This window comes from Toxorhynchites rutilus, chromosome 3, assembly GCF_029784135.1.
Source record: "Toxorhynchites rutilus septentrionalis strain SRP chromosome 3, ASM2978413v1, whole genome shotgun sequence".
NCBI classification, from domain to species: Eukaryota; Metazoa; Arthropoda; class Insecta; order Diptera; family Culicidae; genus Toxorhynchites; species Toxorhynchites rutilus.
Window position 1 is genome coordinate 135,418,051 of NC_073746.1, and position 14,423 is coordinate 135,432,473.

General features: G+C 36.0%; 1 protein-coding gene across 1 annotated transcript in view; it reads right to left on the minus strand.

The window, feature by feature from the left end:
• Positions 1-3,910: 3,910 nt before the first annotated feature.
• Positions 3,911-14,423, minus strand: part of LOC129775763 (protein bicaudal D) — a 66,631-nt gene continuing 56,118 nt past the window's right edge. The window contains exon 11 of the mRNA XM_055780841.1: positions 3,911-7,481. Coding sequence (XP_055636816.1) covers positions 7,343-7,481 — 139 coding nt within the window. The 3' untranslated portion in view covers positions 3,911-7,342. The remainder of the gene's footprint in view (positions 7,482-14,423) is intronic.

Sequence of the window (14,423 nt, forward strand, 5' to 3'; positions counted from 1 at the left end):
GATGCCTTCATTCTGACTTCGGAGGTAATCAATGAAAACATCGGAGGAATGCTGATCGCTCATGCCCACGATTTTTAATCTGGGCACCGATATGGGAACAACAGCACTATACTTCTCACCCAAATTGCTTTCGATGTCATCTTTCACATTGTCTATATTAGCTCCAGTTGCACACTCAACAATGATGGAGCCATTTCTTCCATTTCTGAAATTACTAATTTTGTGTGTTCTTGGATCTAATTTTGTCTTCAAATGCTTCCGAGTATCCTCGCAAGCTTGTTTGGACTCTTTAGGCTTGATTACAAGAACCGGATGAGTCTTACGATTACTTTGCATGATACTAGTACTATTACTATAACCCATTATCTTATTTTGTTAGAAGTGTTCGCACTTTTAACAACATCCGCAAAACTTATTTTATTTTGATGTACATTATCATCATCATTATTTTGAAATTTTCGTTTCTTACGTTTCGGAATATTCTGGTGCGATTCAGAATGAACTGTACCAGGTTCAATGAGCAAGTCATTCTTTGCAGCTAAACTATTTTGCGCATTAATTGTTAAAATAGAACTAGTCATAGATTCCAATTTCTCACAAATCAATTTTTCAAGAGACCCATTTATTTATTTTATATTTTCTTCCAATTCTTAACTTTCAATCTTATTTTAAGGATCAACATATCATATCTTTCTAACAAACCGCAAACATGCATAGTAGTAACTTAAAAAAACGAAACTCATAAACGACAAAAAGAGTCTTCGATTGTATATTTTTTACAATTTTACAGTACCCATTCGTTTATTGGTGCTTTTTTAGTTGGAGTGCTTTTTAATTGGCTGTTTGCTAGTTGGAGCACACGTCGATCAAAAAGCAGTCATCCGTCATAATTGTATCTCAGTTTTACTCTGTTGTTCCAATGCCATTTTTATTGAAGGGTCTTTGAATGTTACACTCAATTCAAAAATTAAGACACAGTATAAAAGTTTTTAGTTTTGCAGTTTGACAAATGTTTCCGTTTAAAAATATATATACAAATATAAAGTGAATTATATCACATCCACTATTCAAGGAAGTTAATGATACTTATATTTTCTAGCATCAATCCAAATACAGTAATCCTAATAATTATTATGGCCGCGTTGAAAGACATGAAAAACAACAAGAAAAACGCGAACTTTGAAATGTGTGAACTATTGCAGTATTACTTCAGCCATTCCATGCCAAACTGATATAATGGTTTTCCGATTTTCGTGGAAATTGGTAGCTTTTTTTCGTTATGGTAAAACATTGAACCTGTATTTTTTTTTTGTGATTCCATTTTTTTCACTTTTCCCAAAAATGACTTTTAGCATAAAATCATAACTTTTGAACCACTAAGCCGATTCAGATGATCGACACATCAAATTGAAGTTTATGAGCTAGTCTTTTTTGGAAAAACTGGAAGAAATTTGAATTTTGTTTTCGTAATTATTGATTTATCCATTTTTTATCGTTTACATGGTTTCCAACGGCGCTATAATTTTCTATATTTTTTCATGAAAACTGAGGATTTTTTACACATTTACATGTTTTACTCAAAATTAGATGTGTTCTTTTTTCTTTTTTAAGTTATAATTTTAACTGAGATGATCGATATATCAAATTCAAGCCAATGAGCTAGAATTTCTTGGAAAACTCAAAATTAGATGTGTTCTTTTTTCTTTTTTAAGTTATAATTTTAACCGAGATGATCGATATATCAAATTCAAGCCAATGAGCTAGAATTTCTTGGAAAACTCAAAATTAGATGTGTTCTTTTTTCTTTTTCAAGGTATAATTTTAACCGAGATGATCGATATATCAAATTAAAGCCAATGAGCTAGAATTTCTTGGAAAAATTGTACTTGCGAAAAAACATAATTTTGTTTTCGTGATTAATAATTGTATCTGTTTTTTATAGTTTACATGGTTTCGGGACAAAGGGAGCTATATTTTTTATATTTTTTCTTGAAATCTGAGGATTTTTTACTTAACACATTAAAAAATCAGAGATGTGTTCTTTTTTGTTCTTGAGTTATGATTTTTCAAAGTTAACATGTTTTTAAGCTTCCTTCGATCATCCTACGCGACTAGACTATATATATGCGAATAGAATTCCCCTTTTCTGCAAGTGTGAAATTATTGACTTCAATTAACTATGTCGATTATCTGAATCGATTCAATAGATAAAAAGTTATGAATTTCTGAAAAACGTATTTTTTGGAAAAAAGGAGAAAAATTATTTTTTGAACCATCGGTTAAACTTGAAAAATCAAAATTTTAAAACGAAGAACACATTTTTGGATATGTTATCTAAAAACAAGATTTTTTTTGCAAGTGTAGTATTTTTTTCAAAAAAAAACTAGCTAACTGGCCAATTTGATATGTCGATCACCTAAATCGGTTTAGTAGTTCAAAAGTTATGAAATTTTGAAAAAAGTTATTTTTGGAAAATAGGGAAAAACTAGATTTTTCGAACCACTCTAAAATGGAATGGGATCTAATATTTTGCGATACATTGACATTTCTCTTCGAGACAAATTTTGCTCGAAATCTATTACACTGAAAATAATAACTCGAAAAAGATACATAGTACTAAAATCGATTCGAGTTTGAATTATCCCGAAACGAATTACTCATTTCGAAATGCGCAATGTCACCCATGATTCACTACCACATTCAAAAGAAATTCAAACTACTTGCGATTCCACTCGTACTGTGAAAATTGAAAATAAATTGAATTTATTGATACATACAATACCATTACTATCGATTCTATACGATCAAAACGATGTTTACTATTTCTGTTCCATTTTTCATTTGTTTTTATGCGCTATCGATACCTCAAGACATATCGACGATTGTCACCTAGAAATCCTAGTTCATCTGACAATTGTCACATATATTTCAGAGCGGGAATACGGTGAGAGTTCATTCAAATGGGATTTCTCACGGCAACGCCTGGTGGAATCGCGTGACATACGTGACAATTGTCATCTCCCCTCACACGCCACGCAGAATCAGGCCGACTGAAGCAAAATCTGGTGGCCGAAAGCCGCGCTCGAAAGTTGTGCAACATGGTTTTGACGAAAAACAAAGGATGCATGCTGATGAATGACGAAACATAAGTAAAGATGGATTTGGACACCTCCCAGATCTAAAATTCTAGGAGGCCACTGCCAAGGAGATGTCTCCAGCAAATTTATGTTCGTTTTCGCTGATAAATTTGCCAGGAAGTCCTTGATTCGACAAGGAACTTGCCGCTGTGGACAGCGAACCAAGGATCTCGTCACAAGCAAGACACTGGACTCGAAAATGTATAGGAAAAAATGCCTGCGGAAACGTCTCCTTTCAAAGTTTTGGCCAGATTAGGCAAGCTGCCGCTACACTCCAGAGGTACTTCAGTGGTACCGCTACAATGAAGTCGATGACATTAAAAAAGACCTCAATCCTCCCAATGGCCACCAATTTCGCCCAATCTGTGAAGCGGAAATTGAAGAAGGGTATCAAAGTGACTCGGGATGCTGCAGTCATAAAGAGATCGTGGAATAAAATGTGGCCAACAGAGAACCCGGAGTTTGATGAACGAAAATTCATCAAAATTGTAACGGAATAATTTTCAATATCTTTCCTGGAAAGGAATAATTATCTGCATTTTGAAATAAAAAATGTTTTCTATTTTCAACCAATCCCGAGATACAACTGGTTTTGTGATTCCGGTTACTAAGTGCACTTAACAACTGAACACTTACACCAGATTTATCTATTTCTTTTTACACTCAAAAGCTGTGTTTGCTTCCTATTTAGACCCTTCTAAATATTTCAAAAGGCAACGAGTTTATGAGGGATCTCAGGGCTTTCGGCATCAGCAATCGTATCATCTTCTCACTCTTATGTTTTCATTATTTTTGTATTGATTTCATTTTTGTAAGACTTTACAATATAGTTTTACCATAACATACGTTCATTTTTAATGAGATACAATAAATTAGTATAAGTTAGCAAAAGATAAATATCCGCATCGGTTATCGTGCGGCTTGTGCTCTTATCAAACACGCACACACACACACTTGTAGCCAACTTGAATAGGGCAATGGAATATTTGCTTTGCTCCCTGGTCGCTAGCAAGTTCGTCAAAAATATACTAAAACATATATATGTATAAAGCTAGTATGTCTGTCAATGCACGTTAGACAATTGCAAATAATCCTGCTGCTGCTTGTGCACACGCTATCGTTTTTGTGAATATTGCAAAAAAAAAAAGAACGCATTTCGGACAACTAAACGAGGAGACAATCTCTACTAGCAGGACTTCAAACTTAACATAACGAATAAGGGTGGGGGGCACTGTTTAGAATATCTCTTGTACGATACTCTCCCTCCGTTTGTTATGTGGTGTGTAAGTGTTATTTAGTCTTTTAGTTTGGTATGTTAGGGGGAAGTCTAAGTTCAGAATTGGGTGGTTAGTTTATTGTATTTCTAGTATCTTCTCGAATAGAGTTCAAAAACATGTAACGTCTACTACTTTCATTACGGGCATCGTCTGGCCAAGGATTGTTCGCTTTATTCTATAATTTCAGTTTGATGTTTGAACACCTCTAATCAGTAACTATCAACAAACCGACCAAAAATGGGAACGAATTCTAGTTTTCGGTAATCTCAATATTTTGCGTGGTTGCTTTTTGCTCGCTAACATTATCTACAGAACGAATCTCGTAAAGGTTATTTTGTTTTTTTTCCAAATGCTAGGGTATTTCTATACGACGAGAGATATTCTAGGTGAGTGTGTGTGACCAATGCAAATTTTTCTGTGTGGTGATTAACACTACAAATATTCTCTCTTTCTGGCCAAACTTATCGCCTATATCTGTTTGGTTATGGCTACTAAAATCTCTAGATTGTTGTATGTTTTGTTATTCTGCTGGACAGTTACTTTACTTTTTCGTTTTCTGCTGAAAGTTGGTACAGGTTCGATAACCTTCCGCGTATCAGTCGATATCATCTATCGTGTTCCTTGGAAAGAAAACATTGCTTTTCACTACGATCCATACATCTTTTCTCGCCATCCAAAAAAACTCTTCCCTAATAAGCTACAGATAAGCACACGTAAGCATAAACAAGCTATCAAAGCGAAACGAAAACAAGACACCCTAAAAGATGCTCTTCTCATCGGTACAGGATGTTAAATAAAGCGAAACAATTAACTCAGCGCTTATAATCGGTCACATGAATCACACTTTCACTAGCAACGATCAACAGTTACCTTAAAAAATAAACAATTAATAAAAGATTTTTGATTCCCTATTAACTGTTACATACTCGTTTCAAGGTTTTTCTTCAACTTTATGCTCATAAAAAGGGACGGTGATTAATTTTATTTCATCATTATTGGTTTTATACATATGTTCGCCTCAGCGAGAGACAATAACTGATGGACCGCTTGCTTGAAGAAATGATGAACTTGTCATTTCCAAATTCCGCGTTTCGTTTGTCGTCACTATCGCTCCTCATTTCCATTTAGTTAAGACTTTAATGATTTTAAAAATTAAATAAATGGCTCGGTAATTTTTTCGTTTTATTCTCTTATTGTGTTGCGTTTTTTTGTTCGCAAATAAATTTATTTTACTCCTAGTTTTCAATAGGAAATTTTATTACTCTGTTTTTGTCAGTTAATTTTTTGGACGCTTCTGATTAGTTTCACTTAACAATCATTCTTAATAGAAAAAATATTCTTCTTAAAGTTAGGACAGAATTGTGATGTTTGCTTTTTTTTATCTTCACAGTGAATGCTTTTACTATTTTGTCACACATTTAATGTCAATATCAACAACGTTGTATGTATACACAATGACCAATAGAAACGAAAATAAATCAACTGAACCGTTGGTAAAATCATTCGATTAGAAACATATCGTTCGCATTAATTTTTGCTGAAACACGGCTATCCTTTCTGCTCTCGGGAGAACTTATCGAGTAGATCTCTAGCGCAACGCAACCGTCTTAAAAGCTCGCATTTTGTTCCCAAGGAATCGTCAATTAGACGCTGAATCACTAGTGTCAGCAACGTCATACTCCTACAAGGTTACTAGTTCAAAGCCCAGCGTACTTAAAACAGACTAAGCTACTATTAACGGTTGAACTCGGTATGAGCTATCACTATTGAATGCTAAAAGATTTATTGAGTCAGGAAGTTACAAAAATAGAGTTACTACTTCTTCGAACACTACTGAGAACAAGAGTCGCACTACTCGCGCTCTAGTGCATATTTGCATATTTCAGTTCTTTTCGACAAATCGCAAAAAAAACGCCCTCAGAAGGTCAGATAAAAATAACTATAGCATTCCTACTGCCGCGCCTACACATCGCTAGTAAATTTGCTAAGCACTTCTATCGATTACTATTTCGATTAAAATCAAAAACAGATTTGGTCCGACGTCAAAATAGGAGCAGAGGAAGAAATAGCCTTTCCCACTTAGTCGAATATTAATCATCGATAATTTTACCATTTGGGTACTCAAAATCATAGGTGAAATCATAACGTAAAGTTTTTTTTTGTTTTGTTTTGTTTATTGCACAACAATTTAAGCTCAAAACTGTGAGAAAATATCTACATTTATCAAATTTCATCAATATTATTGTTCGACAATAATTTATAAATTGTGTCCCTATGCAATATGTGTCTACAGTTACTCGGTACAGTAAAATTTTTCCTCGTATCGTTTTTTTTCTCATCGCGTTACCTTTTTTTTTGCTTACAAATGTGCAGGACAATCGGATCTTTTTCTTCATTTATCCTAAATAAAAATTATAATTAGTGAATGTTCTCGTTAGCCACTGTAATATATATATATATTTGATTCTTATCAAAATAAATTAACGATATATTTCCACACATTCGTCTTATTTCATATGCCTATGTCGGACAGGCCCTCATAGGTCTCGTCTCTAGTCTATAATATTATTAAAAATATATTCTTCTTCACACACACACGCGCATCGTCAACCTGGCTCAGTCCATTCATCAGCCTGTGTATAGTACAAAAAAGAGCAGGTTGAGCTTGATCATCCACTGGATGATTGGTAAACAATAAATTCTGGAAGAGGAAAAACCTATTCTGATTGGATGGAAGGATTCGTGCCAGCACTGCTATCAACCGAAACAATACATGGTATGTAGAACATAAACTGGACGATTTTGGTTTTTTTTCCCCACTGAATGCTGTGTGTTGGCTCTGGATAGTGTAGTGACTCGTTTCTCGGTTTACAGCTTCAGCAGTGTATAAATAAAGGCTAAGATCTTACGCTGCACGCTAACCTTATGTTAGAAGAATGCTTGGTTCGGATTGTTGCTGCTGTTGTTTGGGTTCTGGTTGCTGCTGCGGGCCGGGACGCCACGAGAGAAGGCCGATTTGCCACCGCCACGGGCAGGCATCGCGGGCCTCCGGACGTGACGCATTTCACTGAAATGGTTGAAGGTAACGACGTTATTGATTTAATCCGTTTTTATTATTCAGAGATGCAATATAATTTCTAAATTAGAGTGTTATGTAGTGTATCGCATACTAATCCATAGTAATATTGCATTCGGTAAAATGAGTAAACCCTTACGTTATACGGATGATCGATACTCTTACTTGGAAAATAATAGAAGAATAAACTAGACAACAGAACCTTCTGTGATCTCGAAATAATCACATACACTGTAGTCGCTTTTTACGCGGATTTCGAAATTCACGCGGTTTTTTACGCGGATTTTGGAATTTACTTTAATTTTTTATTTTATCAACCGCGTAAACTCGCGTATATTTGCAAGTCAGTATAAACAGATTTATTGGGCGGATTTCGTAATTTACGCGGATTTCTTTTATGCGGTTTTTTACGCTTATTTTTTATGCGGTTTTTTATCCCCCGCGTAAAAAGCGACTCCAGTGTATATATTTTGTGAACATTATACGAGTACGATTTCAAACGGAAAATTCAAGTGAAAACAAAAAATATTATACACTACATGTTCCCGAAATCATCGTCTTTTACAGTCGCGGAAGAAAAATAGAACAATAATCATTATATTATATCAACTAAAAACAAACATTGCATGTAGATTATGGTCTAGAAGGGCTGTAATGTTACTTCTTTATTATATGTGTTACTTCTTTATCATTTTAAATATAATATTATGCTATTCGTTGCTATGCGAACATCCGGAATGATATCGCTCCAAGCATATTTTAGTTGCTTATTTTTGTACATTTCAAGAACAGTGTACGTCAATACAGACACAGGTAAACGAATGCGGACCGCAAGCGGGTACAGAATGACCCGAAAAAATCAATGAAAAATTTCCGAAACATCCTCACATGAACAAGTGCTCCACCTTTCGGCATATACCATATTCAGATAGGTTTTACGGCATTTTCGAGACTTTACTTTTTGTTGCGATCCAATAGAGAATATGAATAGAAGAGGGGTTCCTGTTTAAACTGTGCATACAATGCATTAGTTTTCTTTGCATGCAAGTAAGCTATAATTCATATCATAATAGGCTGCGAGTGAAAGAAGCCGATTCCCTTAGTTTGACAGTTGCACCATAACGATGTGGCAGCGTATTCGTGATTTGTCTCACGCGAAAATGTCGGACAATAAAGGACATTTCAATCGCCGTTAGAATATCCCTTTAGACCGTGAAACGAGTCTCATGGTCCGAGAAAAGAAAGGACAACTATCCGCGAAGGTGTGCACAGGTTGTCCGAGGTCATCTCGTGTATTCAGTGAAGAAAATGGCGATCGTAAACGAAGAAGCGGGGATGAAGTCGAGGGCACGGTTCATTCCAACTATCATAGACGAATAATGCGACAAAGTACACGGAGGTCTCAGTGTTGCCACACTTTCATCTGTACTAGAGGAGTACCAAAAATCTGTTCCATCGGTAATATCCGTTGTAGAGAAAAAAAATTTTTATTAGCATGGAAAATTTATATATTATATATCATTTATTTACTACAAATACTGCATTTATATTTGCAAGTCAATCATGTGTTTGACGATGTTTATACATAGTTCTTCTAAATCTAGATTGTATACTATCATTTATTAAAATTTTCGAGCTGCCGCCACAATCTTTAATCAAATCTTTGGTTTCAAAATAGCGTTCATCGTATCGTTTCTGAGCTAATTATATTCAGATTATATTCAGAACAAAATCGCTCGACAATTGCCGGAGAGTGAGGCATAGTGAGAACGTTACAAACAAGACATCTAAGCGACGAAAATGCGAGCGAACCATCAATTCTTTTTACACACTCTATTTCTGTCCACCAATCCAGCAAATGCTTGTTTTCAGGAACTGTGATTTCCTTAAGGAGTAATTTTATCTTTAGGGTACGGAATAAACTCTTCAGATTTTGTATATTCCAATTTCTAGGATTTAACATTGCCGCAACCTTGAGCGTCGGATCGTCAAATTCGAATCTTTTTCTCATTCGTTCCATGGAAATGCTGCGACAAATACCATTAAAATTGATCTGCCCTTCGCTGTCCATTGTTCTGATAGTTTCTTCTGCTAATATTCCAGCACAAAAAATTCTTGCCGTTATTTAAATAGTCTTCAAATTTTATGGCATTGGACATTGAAACAACGTAAGATTCCTCGCAGATATTAATGAGAATGATCAAACAAAAATCTTTCAATTTTTCATGTAGCATCGTGAATCCAGATTTTCCAGTCCGGAACAAACGATTCTAGCTGTTAATCTGGGACAAAACATACTCCAAAAAAGCAGCAGAGGTTTTGTTTTCAAATATTTGGGGTTAATATTCTGCAAGCAGTCTGATTTTTGTCACATTCATTCTAAATGGTAAAAAAATATCCCTAAAAATCGTGAAATATGTTCATTGTATTACCTTGATATCGTTAGTCCTTTTTGGGCTATTGGTTATATAATTCGAATTTTATATATTTCCCTCAATAAATGCAGAAGATAGTGAGGGATTTTCTCACATGCATAACTAGCACACAAAGCAAGCTAATAACATGTACATTTGACGACTACTAATCTGAGTTTTTCTATTTTTATCAAACGCATTACGGAATTTGAAACCCCCATCATCACGGTCGCACGGTCCGACGCGAATCCTCTCCGACGATCCTTGTAAGGAATTCCGTCCTTTCGAAACTGATCAATTATTGCATTGTACACTGTAGTCGCTTTTTACGCGGTGGATACTTGTAAACAAAAACCGCGTGAAATAAAACCGCGTAATTTCCAAAATCCGCGTATAAAAAACCACGAGAATTTCAAAATACGAGTAAAAATCTAACAAACAGTGAATTATTAGTTTAAAACGCAACCCATATTCTAACAATTGATTACCTGATTTTTTTTTGCATACTACAATCATGATATCTGTATCTCCTTTTATTTCTCAGCTACTAATCAGTGAAATAGGGGGGTCTCCGTAGCCACATTGGTTGCGCGTTCGCTTAGTAAGCGATCGATCGTGAGTTCAAAACTCAGGGCCCTCATTGACCATCTTTGTGTTGTTACAGAATAACTACGTCCACGCAACAATCATCAGCGATGGAGATCGATCCACGGTCGAAATAAGATCGATTCATCTATACAACTGCTCTGCTCTGCAAGACACATCGGGCTGCTGTTCTATAAATAACTCAACAATGATCAATCAACTGTCTCCGCTGTCCGGTCTAACTGGATAATGGAAGAACAGAACGAAAACTCTTACGCCTATATGGCAACTGTGTAAATGTGTACCATATGCAATGGTATAGAAGGGAATACTCTAACGCCGAAAACATGGCAACTGTGTAATGTGCTAATTATAGATATGATAAACATGTGACATGTACACGATTGAAATTCGGCTCTGTTACAGCTGAAATGCTAATAAGCCTAAAATAAACAAAAGGGATAAAAAAAAAAAAAATCAGTGAAATAATACAAACTTATGTCGTGAAAAGTCACATCAATTAGCATATTGAATTTTTACGCGGTTGATACGTGCCGAGTAAAAAAAAACCGTATAAATTCCGAAATTCGCGTAAAAGTAAACCGCGTGAATTCCCAAAAAACCGCGTGAAAAAAGCCGCGTAAAATAAAAACGCGGATAAAAAACCGCGTGAGAAGCGACTTCAGTGTAAATGCTTTTATGATCAGCAGCACCCAGCGATACTGCGGCGTAAATGTTGTCATGGACCTTAATGTTGCTTTGTTCAAATGTAAGAAATTTCACACGCGGAAAAAAATTGTACAATCTGTACTTTTCGACGAAAATCTGTACCCTGTACCGTACAGAATCTGTACCAAAAATATCGAAAAAATCTGTACCTTTCCCGATAAATCTGTACGTGTGGCAACTCTGGTAGGTCTAAATCGAGATTTGAAGTAAGTATGTTCTTCCGTGAAGTGAAGAGAAGTACGGCCGAAGTCAAATGTTGTTTTTCAACAAGGTAGGTCTCCGTGTCACATCTCGAGCCGCACTCAGAAGTGGTTGCAGGAGCATCATCCATTCTGGGCGAAGGATATGTGGCCGTCCAGCTCCGATCTTTATCCACTGGATTTCCCAGTATGGCGCGTCATGAAGGCCTGTTCTAAGCGCCACTCGAGTATAGCAAACCTTAGACAAACATTGATCTGTACCAGGAGAGATATGGATCCAGACTACATTATAAGGATTTTCCGTCCGTTACGTAAGCATGCGGAGACCGTTATTAACAGCAAGTGGAAGCTCAATTCTATGATTAACATGAGAATCAGATACATGCGGTCTTTCGGCCATTCGACGAAATGAGACCCGAAAGTCGAATGTTCTCGAATACTCGACGACTGAGAATAACCTTAAAAGGCAACCGAGAGAACTTCGCTAGAATCAATCGAATCGGCGATATGTCTCATAACTTTGTGCGTTACTTGCTATGTGTTAGGTATACAACTTGCATTACGTAAGAGGATCAAGCATGTGTATTTTTAGCGTTACGTAATTTGTCCACGGCGCCCTAAGATTTGAATGGACCAAATGCTATTTATGTACATTTTCATTGAACATTAAATTTTTCGTCCGGTTCACGCCGGTTTCGTCAGACCTTACAGTAGACTTTTCGTTTGGAAAACATCGGTACTGGGAACGACAGTAAGTTCTAGAAAAGTCCATTATCGGTACTCAGAGACCGACGTGGAAGGTACTTTATCAGGCCCCTAGCTCAGTCAAAGCTCAAGGTGTTAATTCTAGATAAGGAAGGTAGTATGGTAATAATTGTTTACATGAAGTGACGTAGACTTTTAACGGTTAGCAACTACAATTTTGGTTTTTTTTCGAGGCCTCTATGCTCAACAACAGAGAGCTCAGAGAGCAATGAGAGCACCGTTGCCAATGTTCCAGTTTAAACTGGATTCTTCCAGTTTTTTTTTCTCTCGATCCAATCAAGCAGTTAGATCCTGAAATCTACCAGTTTTTTCAAATATTATTACCCAATTTTATCAGTTATTTTTTATATGTGTGCTTCAGTTTTACCCATTCAATGTAAAATAAATTAACAATGTATAAATATTATCCCTCCCTGACCCTTGCTATCCCAGTGGAAACAGCGGAAAGAACTTTTTTTGAATATAACCTCAATAAAACTATGAATAGAAACAGGCTGAGAAACATTATGATACAAAGTATACTGGCTACCAAAAACTACGATTTTTTTCACGGGGAGCAATCGGGAGGGAGGAAAAAAACGAGTATAAATGTGAATTATAACTACACAATATACGAACAGATTAAATGAAGTGCCAGGAAAAACGGAAAAGAACAATAAAACATGTAAAATTTGTATTTGTTACAATCAATATTTTATCAAAAAAATTGTTTTGACCTGGGTCATGCGGAGTCAATTAAATATATGTTTCAAGTGCACTTTGAACCAATCCTGCATATTTTTTCTCATGCATTATCTGTCAAATTTTCCTCCGATCCGATAGTTATACCATCGGTTTTCAAGTGCATTAGGCTTGGAAATAAAATTCTTGCACCTTTTTTACCCACGCTGTCAAATGTTTCTCTTAAAAAGAGCAAACGTTTTAGTGACTCGGGCTTTGTTTATTTACCTTTTTGGTCAAACCAGAATTGAAATAAATGTTATAATTTGCGTAATTTGTATTTTCTAGTTGTTCTAATGAAAGAAACGAGTTAAAAATTAAATTCTTGCGTTCAGAATAATAAAAACCTATCATGTGGCGAGAAGTAAAAATGAATTATAATTAATTTTAGAGAAGTTTTGAACTCAATTATACTGCAATTTCAGTTTCTGCCAATATATCAGTTAGGTCTAGCATTATTTGAAAAAAATGTAGTTCGTTTATTTTAAAAAATTGCCTTTAACATTTTTAACATCCTTCGTGAGTGCGAATAATATAGCAATGAAGATGGTCAATAGAAACATTACAGATATGTCAAAATTCTTGTTAGAAGAACAGAGAATTGAGATCAGGTTCGATGCAGTAATCTACAACCAGAAACCGTGTCCCCATGCACCTCAATTAATCACATTGGCGATCAGTTTTGCGACGATACTCTATCAGCGATGGAGTAGCTCAGCAAACCATATCCGATCGTTTAAAAGAAATGATTCGAAAGAGAGGACATTGGGTGCCGTATGAATTGAAGCCACGAGACGTCGAACGCCGTTTTTTCACGTGCGAACAACTCCTCCAACGGCATAAAAGAAACTGTTTTTTTTTTGCATCGATTCGTTACTGGCGATGAAAAGGGGGTTTATCACGAAAATTCTAAACGTCGGGCAACGTCTGGATACCTCGGCCATGCGCCAGATCCGACCAGAACACCGCATCTTCGCCCTCACGGTGTTTTTTTTTTATGAAAGACGCAACTTTCGGCAGGCACTTCGTACTATAAGTTTCCCCGTTCACGGTCAGTTCAGAGCTAAGGAAGAGAGTCGCACGATGTCCGTTTTCGACGCGGGGGGGTACCGTTCTTTGAACGCGCACACTTCTGAACGGAGTAGCTTCACTGTTTTCGCCACCATGGTTAGAGTTCAACTGATAGAGCTGTCAAATTTTTTCTGCTGACTCATGGGTTACTATAATTGATTTTTGTCCATTTTTTTAATGCAAACGTTATAAGGGGCTTTGGTTGTGCATTCAAAACAATTTCGATGCGTTATTCCTGCTGAAAGCGTGATTTACCCGATCTGATATATGTGGTATGTAGCTTACCAAATGCTTAACCTAATGCAATCAATAACTCGAAATTTTCAATTTTGCGACCTGGTCCCCTCTGACTTAACACCGACCAAATGTGAGTTCAAGTATATCTCTAAATCGATACACATGATCATGAGAAAATTCAGTAGAATATAAATAGAAATTCGAAGAACTGA